This window comes from Typopeltis vanoorti, chromosome 11 (assembly GCF_054136105.1).
Source record: "Typopeltis vanoorti isolate ZY-2024b chromosome 11, IOZ_Tvanoo_1.0, whole genome shotgun sequence".
Lineage (NCBI taxonomy): Eukaryota > Metazoa > Arthropoda > Arachnida > Uropygi > Thelyphonidae > Typopeltis > Typopeltis vanoorti.
Genome location: NC_143559.1, coordinates 135,653,152 through 135,672,498, shown reverse-complemented (window position 1 = coordinate 135,672,498; position 19,347 = coordinate 135,653,152). Strand labels below are relative to the sequence as shown.

At 34.9% G+C, this 19,347-nt stretch overlaps 2 protein-coding genes across 2 annotated transcripts in view; both read right to left on the bottom strand.

Moving 5' to 3' along the window:
* Positions 1-1,902: 1,902 nt before the first annotated feature.
* LOC150102086 (uncharacterized protein CG3556-like) lies at positions 1,903-10,585 on the bottom strand. The gene is made up of 4 exons (XM_090400870.1): positions 10,430-10,585; positions 10,059-10,233; positions 4,976-5,109; positions 1,903-2,050 (listed from the first exon to the last, which is right to left on the bottom strand). The coding sequence occupies exons 1-4, from the start codon at positions 10,446-10,448 to the stop codon at positions 1,986-1,988; spliced, it is 393 nt and encodes a 130-aa protein (XP_090256996.1). The 5' UTR covers positions 10,449-10,585; the 3' UTR covers positions 1,903-1,985.
* Positions 10,479-19,347, bottom strand: part of LOC150102085 (uncharacterized protein CG3556-like) — a 49,441-nt gene continuing 40,572 nt past the window's right edge. The window contains exon 7 of the mRNA XM_090400869.1: positions 10,479-10,622. Within this exon, the coding sequence (XP_090256995.1) occupies positions 10,587-10,622 (36 nt within the window). The 3' untranslated portion in view covers positions 10,479-10,586. The remainder of the gene's footprint in view (positions 10,623-19,347) is intronic.

The window sequence follows — 19,347 nt, the reverse complement described above, 5'->3', positions numbered from 1 at the left end:
ATTACCGTGGTGTGTGTGTGTGTGTGTGTGTGTGTGTGTGTGTGTGTGTGTGTGTGTGTGTGTGTGTGTGTGTGTGTGTGTGTGTGTGTGTGTGTGTGTGTGTGTGTGTGTGTGTGTGTGTGTGTGTGTGTGTGTGTGAATTTCTTTTCCTATGCCGGTGACAAATATCAGATGTATGAAGCGTCAGTGTATTTCCAACACACCAATCAAACCAATAAATCATAACTAACCAGTGCCATCTTCAGTAAGCTTCAGAAAAAGCTTCGAGGTTGCAAGCTGATATAAGCTTAATTTATATATATTTATATATTAGTTACTCTCTAAAAATTTGTATAATCTTCACTGTTAGCATTATAACACTACGATACTACGATGTTTTGTAAATTAATTGTGGTAAATACATAATTTACCACAACTGTCTATGCTTACCATACCCTATGTTTTATGTTGTTGTATGCAGATATGCACATAGATGTATCATGTAAATAGTAAGAAATAACATAAGAGAAAACATTTATCAACATCTTTTTTTAACAAAAAATAGTAATGTGAAAAATGAAATGAATCCATGAAGCATTATTATTTTTGTTGTTGTGATTATTATTATTATTTATTCATACCATATTACCATATTATAATATTATCAGTGGGGTTTTTCATCTTGTAAACTCAAGAAAATTGACCGTAGAACCAATACTATTTCAGACGCATTACAAAAAAAAAAAAAATTGTGTTAAGGTTATACGAAATAGCGGCATTTGTTGAGCCGTGTCTTCACTGCAGGTTGCTTAAATTAGTGATAGCTTTGATCCAGCTGTCTCTGATTGGCTACCAGTCGAGAACTGCCCACGCAGTCTCTAAAAGTTAGATTGGGCTAAAACTACCTAGCCTGCTCCCTGTGCGGGAATAAAAGGTGTTAGATGGTTTTTTTTTAATATTATCATCTCTAGAGAAATTCGAAATCATATCTAATATTCAACAAGGATTTTGTAAAAATAAAGGAACCAGTATCTTATTGGATGATCTCTGCGACATAACTCATCCTTGGACAAAAACATTTGGTATTGGCACTTCCTCTTGATTTCTGTGAAGCTTATGCGGAATTCTATCTTAGTAAATAGCACCAAATCTCAACTCATGATATTTAGAAACCCTCAGATGACTACAAATCTCTCACAGGTAGTACTGAAATGTCATTCTTCACATTGCCCAAAGAAAGCAAAAACCTGTCCTTGTTCAACAATCCAGGAAGTTAGAAACGTCAAATATTTTGGGCCTGCACTTTGAATAAATATGCGCTGGGTCACACGTATGAATTATATACACAATGAACTGCGAATATTATTCTTTAAACTGCATCACTAACATGACTTTACCTTCAAATACCAGAAAAATGATCCATAAATCCGTGGGTGAATCCATACCAAGCTTTCTATGGTTCTGCACCGCAATACTTAAGGTAAAAACTAAACGCATTACAAAACAGGCTAAAACTGCTCTTCAGTGCCTAAATAGCGCTCCTCTTTTTGCCCAATCATCAAAGTTGCCAATAAACCATTTCTGACAAGCAAATCTTATAAACGCATTAAACATTGTATTATGTAACATTTAATGTTTAATATCATGCATTCAAAATGTATACATAATAATTATTATTCATTTAAAAAGTATTATATACTTAAAAGCACCAGAATGCATATTTATGTGCATATATATTGTATATGTTGTAAATTTCATGTATGAATAATAAAGCTTGACTGATCGATTGATTGAAAAAAGTTATTGTTATTGGTTGGATTAGTAGGAGGAAGAAGAGGAACAGAAGAATTTTCAAATCGGCCGGAACAAAAGAGAAAATGAAATTCAATTTTATTTATTCTCGTTTTATTTATTGGACAAGGATACAGAGGTATTTATTCGCATCATCATCAACCACATTTATTAAATCCATTATCTTCACAATGCGGCGATTTAAAGCGGCGTCGTTAAAACAATCTTTTATACCACATCACGAACAGGTCTCCATCTTGAACTAAAATATTCCGAGGCCCTGCGTAAGAAAAGACACAAAATGATGATTCTTACGTATTCAAATCAACATATTTCTTATTTATCTATCCATATATCAAGTATCAAGAAATTCAAGTGGATTTTCTACATGCTTAAACAAAATATTTATGAAAGTACACGCAGAGTACACACACACACACACACCAACCTAGTCTGCTGGAAATGTTAATATTTGCTTTTCCAAATATATTGGTTATTCATTCATTTCTGATAAGTAATATTTTATTGGAAGGGACCATTCTGTTTAGATAAAATCGGTTAGTTGTTCCCATAACCTTTCCCGACAGTGAGCGCTCCCTGATATGTAAAGGTATCATATTAAAAGTGCCCATCCCGTGCTGCGCAGATTGTGAACGTGAATGCAGGTACTTCGTCGACAGCGATGTTTAAAAAAGGGACAATTACTCTTCACTTAAGAGGAAGAGGAGGTGGATGTAACAAGGCGAACCAAGAAACCATGCTGCATGGCATTATCTCACGGCTTTACTTTTATCTGACTCTTGTCCTTCTCTCTGCATGAAATACAGGATCTGAAAATTTTCATTCCCTGCAAATTTTCTCTGCTCCAAGACGATATTCCTTCTCCCATCTCAGCCACAGCCGCTTGTTTTTATTAAAGAGGCATGCAGAGAGGCACCCTCAATGGATGTCGGCTGTTCATTTGCTGTTTGTCTTTGGTTGTACTGCTCAATCATTTTGGCAAATTGTAGCACATCTGTAGAATTTATACAATTCTACTGTTACCTTGTCTCTCTCTGTCGTGTATTGCTGAACTGTTTAGGGATGCATACGTTGACAGTATGTTTTCCCTTCATGACGTCAGCCAGCATACCAAGGGCGTCCACCTAAGCAGAAAAACGGTTCCCAAAATAGTCTTACAAATCTGCCTCCCACTATCATTCTGATCACCCAGGTGAAAACCTTTTCCATTCTCTCTCCATAATTCTCTCTCTCTGAAACACACACACACACACACACACACACACACACACACACACACACACACACACACACACACACACACACACACACACACACACACACACACACACACACACACACACACACACACACACACACACACACACACACACACACACACACACACACACACACACACACACATAAGAATCGTGAAGGAATTTAAATTCACTATCAAAGTTATAAAGAGCTAAAGATATGATATAAAGATATAACTTTAAAGAGCACGAACTCCTAAGAACTGCTATGGATAATATCGCTAAGTGATAATCTTACCATTCGATCATAGACATGAATGCAAAACACTCCAAGAAAAATCACAGTAAGAATCTGTCAAACAGAACACTTGAAGAGAAAACACCGACGGACCCATCGAAAGAGAAAAGTCCAACGTTTGACCTTATCATAAAACTCAATGACAACATCAAATTGAGTAATGAAAAATATGTGAAAGGAATGATATTTGTCCTCTTCTAATTATATGTAAAGTAACAACAATAACAGCAATAATAAACAGCTGTAAAATCAACAGTTACAAAATTAATTTCCGTTAAAGGGGTTTTAAAATGAACACAAATTTAACACTCAACCATTAGCCCTTTATTGATGGCTACGAGTAACAGCTACCGTGACGGGTTTGGAAAACTAAAAGGAATATCATTTTAAGAAATATGGTGTTATATGATCATTGCTAATTAGAATAATTCGTGTGTTAACTTCAAAATACAGTACAACAGCTAACGTTGGCCTGAATCTAAGGCAGTTTGCATTAATGACAGTTACAGCCAAGTAACTCGGTTGTTTTTCTTTTTCAAACCTACGTTTTATATTTTATTGTAGAAGCTTTTTCTTTCGTGGTCTGTGAGTGTTCTGTAGGAGGCTTTTCTAATTTTTTCCAGAAGAAAAAACCAGTCTTCACTATGGAAACTCTTCACCTTATATCGGAAACTAAATGTCCAAGGAAAGGAAACATCATATGGTAAGCTCTTTTCTTTTCTTGGAGCAATCAGCTTATGGTTTACTCAAAACGTTCATCCTCATTTACAGCCTACGGCCGAAGCCTGCAACACGGGCAGGTCTATCATTAACAGGACTAATTCTGAATTTGAAAAAAATAACCAGAGAATCCTCGACAAAAAGAACAACCGACGATATCATTCTTTCTGGTGCCTGTCCAAAGCGCTGCTGGGTTCAACTGTTTTCTGTCTCCGATACACCCCTTTTCATATCAAGATATTAGTATTGAAGCATCACCGAAAGAAAAAAGCTAATCGGCTGGCGTCGTTCTTCTCATCCACTTCCAGAGAAATTCACCAAGACGAATCAGTTCCTTCGACTGGGCATTGCATCGCATGCCTCTTTTACATTCCATTAGCGAGTTAGTAATCTCAGGTATTTAAACATTGTGCACCTAAGTAATTGTCAAAGTAATTTAACTTAAGCTCTACAGGACAGAGTAATATCAGTAAAATTTCTGTTCAGCTTTTTGGAGGATCAAAAAAAAGAAGATCCCTTCAATATCCTACAAACTGAAGAGGATTTTATCTTCCTATTCTTTCGAGAATTTATTTAGAAATAGGAGACATGTATTAGCACCATTCCAAGATAGTATTCTTTCATATGTGATTCTTATCGATGAAAGGCTATAAAACTAGTGCATGAATAGAATCGGAGCGATCGGATTTGCCTCCGCAGTGGAACTTTGAATTAACCTCACAGCGGGAATTCTAATAGTTATCAACGATATCCGTCTCAGTGCACCCCAGAAAGTTCACACCTTTTATATGAGGTGTTTGGTACAAACAGAAATAAGGGAAATTACGCGATGTCTAAATTAAGGTTTGAATTTATTCGAGGATTTTTATACAATATCTTTCTTTTATTTTTCATGTTTGATCGAAACTAATTCACTTGGTGAACTCACCTTTCTCGCAGAGTTCCAGCGATGATCCTTTCTGTTTTCTGTACAGCAGCCAAGCATGGCCGTGTTCCGCATCGTTGGGAATACCAGCCAGAGAATAAATGTAGAAACCTTCGATGGTTTCATCGTATTCGAACCTACAACGAAATGTACGGTTTCGTGAAATATTTGATGAAGCAGACGTAAAGACTATCGGACATTTTTGAAAACAAATATATGACGATAATGCCGAAAGATGGAGAAAAAGAATAGTATACGATCTGTTTATTACTGAAAAGGCACGTTTAGTTTCGTCTTACTAGATGACTTCATCCGATTCATAATAAAAAATAAAATAAAACTTCCATGATTTAATAGTATGAACGGTGTACTCGAGAAATGTTTGAATTCATCTCTGATTTTTTTACTTATATTTTCATGGACCTAATTGAGCATAAATTAAAGAAATAAGTTGAATATCTTCAACTTTTATATCCAGCTTGATGTCTCTTTCCTTCACCAACTGATCTTTTTATATCAAACCATCTTCCTTTAGCTCTTTGAAGTGAAATTTCTTATTTATCACTTAAATAGAGACTGCTTACTGCTTTGAATAATGTCTCATGTGTTCCATAAAACTTTACGGCTTTCAAAGGCTTTCCTTCTATGCTTTTTTAGAAATCTACAAAACTTAAGAACAGACCCTCGTTGTATTCTCATGGGTTTTCAACTAGTGGTCTTGGAGTGAAAGCCTCATCCTGTCAACGTTTGCATTCATTTGTGCTTGTTGTTTCCTCATCTCCTTCTCGAGAATGATTGCATAAATCACACGTGGGACAGGACGCCGAATGTTTTGAAAATATCTCTAATTTTATGTTCAGCGTAATTTCCCTTTTTATCGATGGGTAGTATGATTGATCTGCTCCGATTATCTGGAATTCGAAACTTTCTGATCTGGACTTCGGAGCTGACAAAGATACCTTTATTATTACTTCAACTGTTCTCGTCCACACTTTAGACTTCCTCGGAAAATCTGTGATACCTAAGCTAAATGTGAAGCGATCTTTACTGCACCAAAGTTAACGGAAATCAAATCATCGGCTGAAAAACGAGTCAACCATAGACACGACGGTATGCATTTATATTAGTTGGAACTTCTCCGTGTAAAATCATAATGTGCATCATACAGAATGTCTCTGCGCCTGAAATGTTGCACGAACGATGGCTAGGCGTGTCGTAGGGTGTCATATCTTAGTTTGTATTGCGTTTTGTAGTGTACGTAGCATTTCAGAAGCAAAGCGGCTATGTTCCAATTAGCAGAACATCCGTTTAATGCCATAAAACTGGATGACATATCCCATGACTAATGAAGATCATCCTGACCTCCTTAGTCATATGACATGTCAATCCGAAATTGCGTTTTGTCTTTCCTTCCACATTTTACCCGTGTTCAGATATATCGATCTGCTATCGAACTATCGTCCTGTTTCTCAGACAGAGCACATGCGAATGGACATCAGCATGAAAAGCTTTGGGAGGATGAAATTTCTTGAAGTCTTGCACAGCGAAATGAAAGCTACTTTTGTATCATATAATTGAAGAACAAAACAAGGCTGTACCCTTTCTCGTCCCTTTATGTAAATCCTTTCTGTGTCGAGTACACATTTTCCTCGGGACAACCAAATCCCAAATCCTAATCTATCGTAAAAAAGCTGTAAACGTGGTAACATATGCTGAGTATGTTACTATTATAGTCAGCGAAGTGGAAGATAACAAGAATATCAAGCAGCTTCAGCAACCAACCAAACTAAACACTCATAAACTACAGGACTGTGGGGGCACACTGGTCGCAATGTCTGTGAATTTAGACAGCAAAGGGAAAAAATACTTTGGAATTCACCTATGAAACACATCTACTTATGTGAATAACACATAGACTATACTATTTTAAAGTTTTAGGAAAGTCAGGAAAGTGGGCTGCAGTGCGTATTGCTGAATCCCAGAAGTGGGAGAGCAATAATTATCATTCAAATAGCTGCCAATGTTCTTTTCCGCACATTAGAGATTCTCGCCTAAACTTATCGTGTAATTTATCAAGAAAATACACTCGTTGGTTGAACCTAACAAACTGGCTTTCTGACGCCAAAGTCGTAACTTTAGAAGGACGCCGAAACCTGTTCCACTGACTATAGGATAATAAAATGCTCGCAGTCGTTTCATCTGCAGCAACAAGAAAGAGTACATAAACATATCACAGAATTTATCTTCACCTTTGATACTGGAGACCTTTTTCTCATTATTTTAAAATTTATTGGAACATGAGACAACAGCTCATGTGCCAACAAATCGAACAGTGTCAGAGGAGTTTTCAGTTAAAGACATAAATATTCTGCCTCCGGTTGGTGATAGTGATCATGTGGTACTCACTTGGGAAGTGTCTAGGTTTACGAATGTTCCAGTCAGAAAAGGTTACATGCTGAACTATATAGCAGTAAATTATGACCAACAGAGGAGTATATTAAGATCAGTGGAATGCAATCGGTTGCTGGATGGGAAGAATAACCAATGTGCACGGGAAGCATTTAAACAATATTTAAATGATGCGATATCAGAATGTGTCCCAAGAGTTTGAAGATTAAATAAGGTATGAATCAAATGGATGTATAATCTTATTAAGCAAGAGATTCGTAAGAAACGGATGACGCGAAGGAATAACGTGTGCATAAGAATGATGTCCGTTATGCAAAATGTAAACAGCAGGCTAGAATAGTCACAGATTTTGTAGGGAAAACAAAGTCTAAGTAAGAAAATAAACTGTCTCTGCGTGCTAAAGTCAACCCACAAGAATTCTATCGTTATACTGCAAGTAAAAAAAAAATGAATTTGAAAGTATTAATGAAACTTTTAATGCAAAGAGTATGCGGGTGATTGATGCAGAACTGAGTGTTCAACTAATGAGCTGGCATTTTGTTAAACGCTATCAAAATGGAATATGCAGCATTGAACTCACCGCTACCTCTTCAGTGTATGAGGGAACTCAAGTGAATAAGGAGAAAGTACTAGAGTTTCACAAGGTGATTCAGAATTCGGTAATATGAACTGATGGGATATCAACAATATCAACACGGATGCTAAAAGATTGTTCAGCTAAACTGGTATTCCCTTGACTAGGCTTTATAATTTGAATTCAGAACAGGGAGGATTAAACAGGAGTGGAAAGAATGTATGGTAATCTCATTGCAAAAGAGTGGTGCAAAGAGAGATATACCCAACTATCGACCAACAGTATCTCAAGAGTGGTGATGAAGATTTTGGAAACGTTGGGTAGGGCTTGGATTCTTCAGGAATGAGTTAACAGTGAATTTCCTTTGCAATGAACAACACATGGGTTCACAAAGAGAAGGTCATGTCTTTGGAAATTGCTCACATTCTATAATAATGCTACCACTGAATTAAACAAGAGAATTGATAAACCATGGTACGCTTGGAATTTGCTGAGTTTTTGACAGAATACAGCATGGTAGACTATTGCATAAATCGGAGAATATGGGGTTGGGTAATAGAACTATTAACATGGACAAGAGGATGGCTGACTCAGGTATCAAAAAGTTGTATATGGGGGATAAGGGTCTGCAAGATTTTAGGTAACCATTGGCATACCACAAGGATGAGTGATAGGTCCACTGTTATTCAATCTGCACATTAATGATATTAGGAACGATTTGACAAGCGACATACAGCTATTTTCTGATGAAGCAAAGATAGGTATGGTAATTAATCAGGAATGCTGCTGATATGCAGTACTATCAGAATGATTTGAATAGGCAGGAATTGTGGGCAGGCAAAGATGGATGTCATTTCAATGTTAGTAAATGTAAAGTCATGCACTTCGGTGTGATAAGATATCAAATATTGTATTATATTGTAGGAACTATACTTGAAGAAAGTGATGAGGCTAAGAATTTTGGAGTTTTAGTAGACATCAAGTTGAAGATTCATAAAGCAAAAATTGTTTTGCTTTATGAATCTTTATGAATGCAACTCAGAGAAGAAGAGCAATGCTGAAACCTACCTTAAGATGTAAATATAAGGAAGTTATTTTGACTCTTTAGAAGACTTTGATAAGATCTCATTTGGAATATTGTGCGCAGGTCTGGTCTCCTGGTTTCCATTGTGATTCTGATGCATTGGAGAGAGTCCAAAGGAGAGTAGTGCTAAAAATGATATCAGGATTGTGGAATACTGATTAGAAAGACAGATTGAGAATTTGTAGGCTGCACACACACTAGCAAACAGAAGAAAGAGAGGTGATATGAGAATTAAAAAAAAAAATCAGCTAACGCCTTTTTGTTCCCGCATATGGAGTAGGCAAGGCCGTTTTAGCCGAATCTCACGTTTGGAGACTGAGTAGGCAGTTCAATCTCCACTGGTAGCCAATCAGAGATAGCTGGCCCAAGGCTGTCAGTAATTAATTGGCACGGAGTAAATAAGACGGCTAATAAGTGGCGCCATCTCGTGGTTCCTAAACCTAACACAATATTTTAATAATTCACACTTTAAAATTTCTAAAGGTGTTATACAGAATTGCAGTAGATAGAAAATTTCATTTTATAGAGGGAAAGGACATGAGGGCATCCATGGAAATTAAGAATGACTGGTGTTAAGAAGGTTAGGGCCAGATTTGTTTCCTCATAGAGTGGTGCATGATGATTGATTGCCATTGGATGTTGTGTGTAAGTAGCATTAATGAATTCAAGAACAGGTGTGATAGCTGGTGCAAATAGTATGCAATGAGTTTCTAACTGATATGGGTTTATCAATGAGTTTCTAACTGATATGGGTTTATCAATGAGTTAGAAACCCTCAATGAGTTTCTAACTCCTGGAGGTCTCTCCTAAAAAAATAATAATAATAATAATACAAAAGTCATGGTTTTCAAAATTCTGAAATATTTGATCCTACATGATCCAGGGAATAAAATAATCATTTTAAACTCAATCCCAACCAACTGGAAGGACTAACATGTTCACCATACATGCAAGTGTGACAATTTTTGCAGCTATGTACAATCGTTTTGACTTCTAGTATAATTTTAAATTCATCTTACCTAAATTTGGGATCCAACTTTGCTGCAGCCTTCATTAATTCCAGAAAGGACATATTTACCGCAACACTCAGTGCGAGGCTTAGGGTAGAATCCATCTCGTTCCCAGTTCTAATGATGTATTCTACGCGAGCATTCGGTCCAAATTTGTTCTGTAGATCTTCGATGGTTTGTTCACCTGCAATCAGATATTTTTGATGAAAAAGACTGAATTACAAAAAAAAAGAACTGAAGAAAAAAAAAATTTTTTTTTTCTTCAGTTCCTTAAACGATATTAAACGCGCTTTTAAATTGTCTTTTAGTAAACTGGCAATATAAAAATATACAAGAAAAATGGGAAGTGTTAGTCGTAATAATTATCTCCCACAGCTCACTTGTTTTGTTCTGGAACATGGAACAGTCGACCTTCTCCAAATCCAGAACACTGGACGTCTTGAGAATAGGCAGAACGAAATAAGTAGCCAAAGGAGTGCCAAAAGAGCCATCCGGTTGCTGAAGGGATAAAAGATATCTGACTGCCACTGCCCACGTCTATTTTAAACTAATATCAGGTAATGACATCAGTAGCTGAAAAACGGAGTGCAAATCCAGTTAACATCAGAATCAGATATTTTACTGAAATATCACTTAGATTAACACATCATCAGATTATTCGATAATTTAGTTTTCAAAGAAGGAAAAAGTGTTCCAATGAGAGTTAAGAATTCCATCTTATAAGCACATGTTAAGTATGGGAAGACTGCACTCTCCGTATTCTTAAAGTGTGTATACATGAAAGAATTCAGAAGTATTTCTTATTTCAGTACTGCACGTTGTACTCCAGCAGAGAATACTTCTGTATTTTCTCAGGTTTTCGCCACTAGTTTAATACAACCACTGAATTAAAAACGTTTATTTAATGCAGTGGCTTCTGTATAATCATACGACTGCCAATACCGACGCATTTCAAATCGCTACACATTAATCGGTGAGATATGGGGTCGGGAACAGCGTTCATTAAATGCTTCGATCAATTGCTGCACAGAGAAGAGTAGTATACCGGCCACTAGTGACAAGATCAAGATAAGATAAGGAGTCATGATGTGATAGGTTGTTCAGATGACGACGTCATTGTGTGCGTGACGGCATGAGTTTGGAATGTTTGGAATTTTTCTGGGGACCATATGTGTCAGTGACGTCACGTTGTTTGTTTTGTTCGCACATGAAATTGTGGGTGATGGTTAGAGATAAGGATTCGTGTTGTGATCAGTAGAACACTATGAACAAATTAGGGGTAGGGAGTATGGGTAAGCGACGTCTGTGTCCTGTATGTGTGTTGTTATCAGATGAAGAGGAGTGACGTAATTTTTTAGTGGTAAATAAGTGATGTTATTATTTTGAATGGAAAAGGAAGATATATATTAGTGGATAAGGATTCGTGCCACGATTGGTGGGACACTATGAAGAAAATAGACGTAGGGTGTACAGGGGAAGCGACGTCCATGTCCTGGATTTGTGTTGTTGTTATGAGATGTAGATAAGTAAATGGTCTGATAAGTAAATGGACATTATGAGTTTGGAAATTTCTGTGGAACATATGTCTCAGTGACATCACACAGTGTGTGTTTGTTCACGTATGGGTTTGTGGGTGATGTTAGAGATAATATATCGTGGAATTACCCAGAGGGACGGACAACCATCATTGTCGTCAAGTTTTGTCTTTGGTTGTCTATAGTTGGCAGTATGAATTTTCCTATATAGGTTTGGGTATTTCATTCCTGTTATTAGCTATGCGAAATTTAGTATGGAGTGAAGAGCTGGCAGCAGCATTTAGACATTTTCTGAATAATTAATTATAGGCTATCACTTCTGGTCCCCTCATACGGACACTTTTTTTCTCATATACATAAGACATCCGAATATTTTGATTTGTCTTAATTTAAGATCTTAAACTTCATTACTTTTTCTAATTATTGTTATCTTTATTACAAAAGGTTTTGGCTATTGGTATTTTTTAGTTTAGAGTTGAGATGGCGGCCGCATCTAGACCTTTTCTGAATAATTAATTGCAAACTATCATTGGTATCCCCCCTCAAACACACACACAAGCGAGTGCATACGCACATACACACATACACACGTTGCTTGTCAATTGATGAGTATGAAATTTTTAGTTTAGAGTGAAGAGAGATGGCGGCAGAATTTAGTCATTTTCTGAATAATTAATTATATGCTTTCACTGGTGTCCCTCAACCATACGCATTTAGACATGAATAGTCGCTAATATATCCCATGGTGATACTCCCTAATTTATGTACCCTGTGATTATTCGTATGAAAAACTCTTCTGTATTAGAATTAGAATTGCACTTACCAAAACGTACGAGCAGTGGTTATGGAAATTACAAATATAACTTGCTAAATAATTAAAGTTAACCAAAAAAGATTAATTTACTTTCTTTCCAGAAAGGGGCTTCTTGGAACTATTCAGGTTTTCTGAATATTCCAAAGTGTTGATTTTAACCATAAATTCACAAAACACACAAACACAAGGTATGGAAAATGCAGTTGACCCATTTTTCCTTGGCACTATGTCTCATGCTATGGTTTTCCCACGGTTTCTGGCCAAAATGACGCCATAGATTTGAAGTGGAAATGCAGTTATGTTGTAGGTATGTGTGACTTCCTGTTTTTGGAATTCTGGGTGATGGTTAGAGCATGGAATTCTGACAAGTGACATGAGTTTTTTTTTTACTTTACAGAATACACAAACATTACAACACACACAAATATATATTTTTTTCAATCTGTTTGGTTGTATTTTCTCTATTTTACTTTAAACCTCAGTTAAGTACATATTCTAACAGAATAACTGAGCAAAATAAATAGATAAATAAATTGCATGTGAATTTATTTTTCCCACACTGTAGATCTTCCATTTGTGTAATCTTAAAAATGTGTCTCATTTCTGGTCGCAGTTTTGTTGTACGTAGGTGAGAAACCGTGTGTTTGGATTGGATCTCTCATTAGAAATTTGTTCTTAGAAAATTCTTTTGCCACCAAAAATAAATAGTTATTTCTTATTATTTCAAATGAATATTAGCTCTGTAGTTTTGTTAAATTCTATGTTATCTTTTATTTGACTGAAATATTATTTACAATATTGTATTTCTGAAATTAAAGAAATAAAAGAAATTAAATTTTACCATCAAATATGTGCAAATTGTAAAGAATGAATGTAAAGAAAAAATTGTAATACGCTAACCACTCTGCCAGCCTGGCTGGCCGAGTGGTTAGCGTATCCGCTCTCCAACCAAATCCCACCGTGGGCATGAATGTTTGTGATTGTCCTCGAAAATACTAGTGGCGGAAGGCAGCTGCAGATGGCGTTGGTGTAGTTGCAGTCAGTTAGTGGATTGAATGGCAGAGACAGAGTTGTAGAGCAGGTGCCCTCCTTTGATGAGTCTTTGGACTCCCTGGAGTTGTCTAATAATAACAATAATAATAATAATAATGATGATGAAAGCTGTCAACTCCTTGTTTGACTAATTTTCGTTAAGTTCAATTGACTGTTGTACTCTCAGCTAGGCATTTATTTCACCGTAGTGATATTGATATATATTTTAATTAATTAATTATATTAGTTTTTTTTCCAATTCAAATAAATAAATTATTATTCTTATTTCAATTAAATATTAGGTTTGGTACTATTAACTTTCAACTTAATTCCTCTGTTACAACTTCCAAAAATTATATTTCAGAATCCCGTATTTTTTTCGCAGCTATTCTATTCTGCTAATTTAACAATTTAGTGTGATAGTTGGCACAGAGATTTGGTATAGGCACTCTTAATGTTTTTTTTTTCAAATTGCTTGATTGTTTTTCTCTATTTTACTATTAAAATTCAGTTTAACTACATATCCTAACCAGAATAATTGAGCAAAATAAATAAATAAATAAATAAAATGTGTGTGAATTTATTTTTCCCGCACTGTAAATTTTTCATTTACAGTGCGGTAGAATTCCGGTAGCAATTGTGTTGTACCTAGGTGAGAAATCGTGCGGTTCGGTTGGAATTCTTCGTTAGCGTTTTCTTATATTTCAAATGAATATGAACTCTGTAGTAAATTTTGTTAATTTCTATGTTACCTTTTATTTGACTGAAATATTATTTACAGTATTGTGTTTCTGAATTTAACATACAGAAATTAAATAAAGCGAAAAAGATTTACCTCTTTTACTTTTAAAATTCAGTTTAACTACATATTCTAACTAGAATAACTGAATAAAATAAATAAATAAATTCGGTGTGAATTCACTTTGACTTCAAAAAAAAAAATATATATATATATATATACATATACTGTATATAAGTACTACTTAAATTTGCATAACACACCAACAACACCAATTTGATCATTTAAATTTACACATTTTACTTGAGTGAAATATTATTTACGAATTGTATTTACTGAATCTACCATACAGAAAATAAATAAAGTGAAAAGTACACTATTTTGTCTTCCTTAATCTTTTTATTGTTAAATTTGCGCTGTTGTTCAAAGGGATGATTCCCCATGCTTGCGAGATTCAAATCAAGTGGTTTTCGACAATCTGACACACATCTGAAAGCTTATTCATTTGTGGTCGTGGGAATTTGTTACTGTAGTAAAATTAAGAGTTACATTTTTTATTTTTTTCAAACAAATACATATATTTTTGAGCATTGCTATAAGCACAGCCTATTTCGTTAATGTTCCAACAGCAAGTAAAATTTATAATAAATTTACTTTAATCCTTTATCCAAGTGTGAGAAAACAATCCCTTAATGCATAACATTATACATATCCGCAAGGAGATGTGCTTTGCATTATGGGAGATACTGAGATAGGAGTGATGCCAGCTTGCTCCACCTTTGCAATGAATTGTCCAGTGTTGTACCACCTTACTCCAGTCCTGAAGATACTATCAGGCGCAAACTTTGTTTGCTCACACTTGGATAAAGGATTAAACTAAATTTATTATAGTCTAACCAAGTGAAAAATAAACTTTCAACATCTTTCTCTAAATCCAGAGCTATTAATAAAAAGGTGGAACACCTTTTGGCAACTGCTATAGGTAAAGATGACCTCACTATTGCTTCCGCCTGGTATCTCCACCTCTGGTGCTGGCTACCACTGAAGAGACCTCAATAAAGGTTGAAATTAGTCTGGGTAGGGGCCCTTCAAAGAGATGTATTTTGCATATGGGAGATATTGAGATAGGAGTGATGTTAGCTTGGTCCACCTTTGTTATGAGTTGGCCAGTGTTGCACTAACTTACCCAAGTCCCGAAGATATATTCAGGTACAAACTTTGTTTGCTCACATTTGGAAAAAGGATTAAACTAAATTTATTATAGTCTAACCAAGTGAAAAATAAACTTTCAGCATTTAAAAGTACATGGAATTTTTTCACATTTAGGGAAACCTAGATCATTTAAGTCAACAACAGGTCTGCCTATTAAAATTGTTAATGTTTTTGATTTTTCTCTTCCTTTCGCAAGCAATATTTGATATTTGCATGTTGATTCTATTATCCATTATTGCAGTTTGTCCAGAGATAGTGAACCAATTTCCCAGGTTGGCTGATGAATATATTTTTTAAACAAGAATTCTGTTTTTTAACTCTTTCAGGTAATTCTTTCCGATTACAAGGTGATATTGTCAATGCATATCTTACAATAATTCCATCAGAAATACAACTTTCTTTACGAAATAAAGTTGAACCCTTATTCAAAAGAAATTGGACATCGGTAATATCAATTAGAACTGAAACTTTGCATTTTTTCACCCAATGTTGAATTTTCATATTCTTTTCCCTTCATTCTTCTTACATTACTTCATTGAGTACCACAAATAAATAATTTATTATTATTATTTCAGTGATTATTAGCTGTGATCTTATATTTTATGTTAACTTTCTGTTACAAATTCCAAACAATTAGAATTTTACACGAAGAAATTTTCAAAGACTTTTGTGACTCACCCATTATTTTTAATTTACTGGACATAAAACACCACAGCACAATACAATAGTTGCAGTGGATGTACGATTGCCTTAAGTCCAAAGTCACTCGACTGGATTGTTTTTCTTTATAGTACTGTTTACCCTACCCTTACCTGACCATTCCTTCAAAAGTGAAACTTTTGCGCAGATGACCAATGGACATGTTTTTGCATGCTGGTGTAAATCTGTTGATGTGTTTTTATCTTACTTTGTGTGGGGAAAGCCAAAATTTGTATTTGTGTTATCTGCAGAGTACCAACCTTTTTTCTATACCAAACGTTTTTAAGAGTTTAAATAATGTTTTTGGAGTTAATTATCTGCTATCTCTCTTTAAAATCACCAAATTCTAAATTATTCACATACTAGAAAACAGTTTGTGTTTTCTAGTATGTGAACGAAATGTTCAGATAACTCAAAAAATGTCAACAGCTAGCATTAAACAATTTTCTAAAAGAATTAATTACAGGATATCAGTTTTCCTCACTTTCCCCCATTCCTTGTATTAATTTCACAGTTATGATTTTTTTACAATAATTAAACAGAATTGCATTAAGGTATAAAGTTATGAATTTATTTATCAAATTCTAAACAGAATATCTGAGTAAAAATTTCACTGTGGAAAACACAACAACAACAACCAAAATCTTTGTTCATTTAAGTTTACAAATGCAATTTTGTTTTGCTGAAATACTATTTTCAAATATATTCACAGAAAAATTCGAAAAACATGTAATTACCTAAAATATTTCACAATATTTTGTTTACTTTATTAACATTTTCCAAAGAGTTCAATAAAGAAAAAGTTCGCTTCTCACTGTTTCTTGGTTACATTGCATCAAAATAGATGGTCATGCAAAAGTGTCTTAAGGACAGACACCATAGTCAGCACAGCTCCATACATTTAATATTACGTCAGTCTGGAAATGACACCATGCCTTCCTAAACTTTCCATGTATTCTTTTGTCACCAAATATACACAAGCAGTTTTTGTTAGATTTTGGTAAATGTCCCAAAATAAATAATCTTTATGGTATTGAATAAAATCTTGAAAGTGTAGTTTTACCATTGATGAATTTAGATGATTTGCATAATTATTTCCATGATACAAATAGCTGGTAATTCAGTTTTGAAAAATAGTAAATGACTATCAATGTTGTACATTTTTGGTGAAAATCTCTAAGTTTCTTCACAACTAATAGGGAAATTTTACTTCCATCAGCTCCTGTATCATCGAATATTAGTTCCCCATCTTGGTATTTCAGAATATAGCACTCAGCGAGGTCCATTTCATAGTTAACTCATCTTTGCAAGTAGCCGAGGATATCAGACTACTCCCTGTGTTTCTTTTCCCAAGTGGTCCTGGATAAATACATAATAGTCTACATGTCATCTAAAATAATTATCAGTTTCCATCCTTTTAGAGCTATGTGAAGAGCTTTGTCTCATGCTATTTTCCTGAAGAAAGAAAATTTCAAAGACTCTTGTGGTTCACTCATTATTTTACTTTATTCAACAAAAAACTCCACAACACAATACAATAGCTCCACTGGATGAATGAATTGCAGTAACTGAAAAGGCACTCGATTCGATTGCTTTTCCTTATAGTACTGTTTACCTGACCCTTACCCTTACAGTTCCTTCAAAAATGAAACTTTCATTTTTGAAAGAACTGAATTTGATGTGTTTTTATCTTACTTTGTTACATCATGGGCAAACTTTATCTCTGTGGCTCGAATGGTATGCTATATTATTTATGCTTATTATGTTAAGTATTTTTAACCTCAAACATTTGATGATGTTTTTAATTGTTAGAGCATGTGACTAATTGTGTCCCTCATTTAACCAAAATTGTTGGGATGGGAAAAAAATAGAGCATTAGTTGGTGATGGTGAAATGGTATTCAAGAGAGCGGCAGTGGTCTTCTGTGCAATACTCCCCAACCCCATCCTGTAACCCCCACCCCCCCCTCTCCTCCAGAAGATGTCCACTCACCCAAAGGGAGATGAGCGAATTCACTGTTTGCAGTTACTTTTAGTGATGTCACCTCCAACTGATAATGATAACTTTGGAGACTTCTTTCACCCTCTCAAATACCCTTTCATCATAACCACCAAATGCTCTATTTTTTTCCGACCGAACAACAATTTTGGACATATGAGTGACAGAACTAGTCACATGCTCTAACATCAAAAACGCTGTTTGAGGATAAAAATGCTTACATAATAAGGATAAATAATATAGAATACCATTCGAGCCACAGACATAAGGTTTGCACATGATGTCACAAAGTAAGATAAAAACACACAACATCATCTCCAACAGCATGCAAAAGCATGTGGGTGAGTCATCTGTGCGAAAGCTTCATTTTTGAAGAAACGGTCTGGGTATGGGTCAGATAAACAATACTATAAGGAAAAGCAATCGAGTCGAGTGCCTTTTCAGTTATTGCAATTCATTCATCCAGTGCAGTTATCATATTATGTTATGGTGTTTTGTGTCGAATAAAATAAAATAATGAGTGAACCACAAAATTCTGAAATTTTCTTTCTTCAGGAAAATAGCACGAGACAAATATCTTCACATAGCTCTAAAATGATGGAAACCAATTATTATTTTAGAAAACACGTACATTGTGATGTATTTATCCAGGACCACTTGAGAAAAGTTATTCATGGGGTAGTCTGATATTCTCGGCTACTTGCAAAGAAGAGTTGAGTATGAAATGGATCTCAGTGAGTGTTATATTCTGAAATGTCAAGACGGGGAACTAATACTCAATGATACAGGAGCTGATGGAAGCAAACTTACCCTATTGGTTGTGAAGAAACTGAGAGATTTTTACCAGAAATATATGACATTGATAATCATTTACTATTTTTGGAAACTGAATTACCATCTATTTGTATCATGGGGAAAATTATCGCTAATCATCTAAATTCATCAATGGTAAAATTAGACTTTCAAGATTTTATTAAATTTGATAAAGATTCTTTATTTTGGGACATTTACCAAAATTTCATGAAAAATGCTTGTGTATATTTGGTGACAAAAGAATACATAGAAAGTTTAGGGAAGCATGGTGTCATTTCCAGACTGATGCAATATCAAATGTATGGAGGTGTGCTTAGTGTGGTATCTGCTCTTGAGATTCTTTTGCATGACCAGCTATTTTGATATAATATAACCAAGAAACAGTGAGTAATAAAGATTTTCTTCATTGAACTCTTTGGAAAATGTTAAGAAAATAAACTAAATATGGTGAAATAT

Excerpts from the sequence above, each read along its gene's own strand:
- LOC150102086 (XM_090400870.1), bottom strand. Across the intron at positions 5,110-10,058 it reads AAGTTGGATCCCAAATTTAG|GTTCGAATACGATGAAACCA; the intron begins GTAAGATGAATT and ends ATTTCGTTGTAG. Across the intron at positions 2,051-4,975 it reads GCTGGAACTCTGCGAGAAAG|GGCCTCGGAATATTTTAGTT; the intron begins GTGAGTTCACCA and ends TTTCTTACGCAG.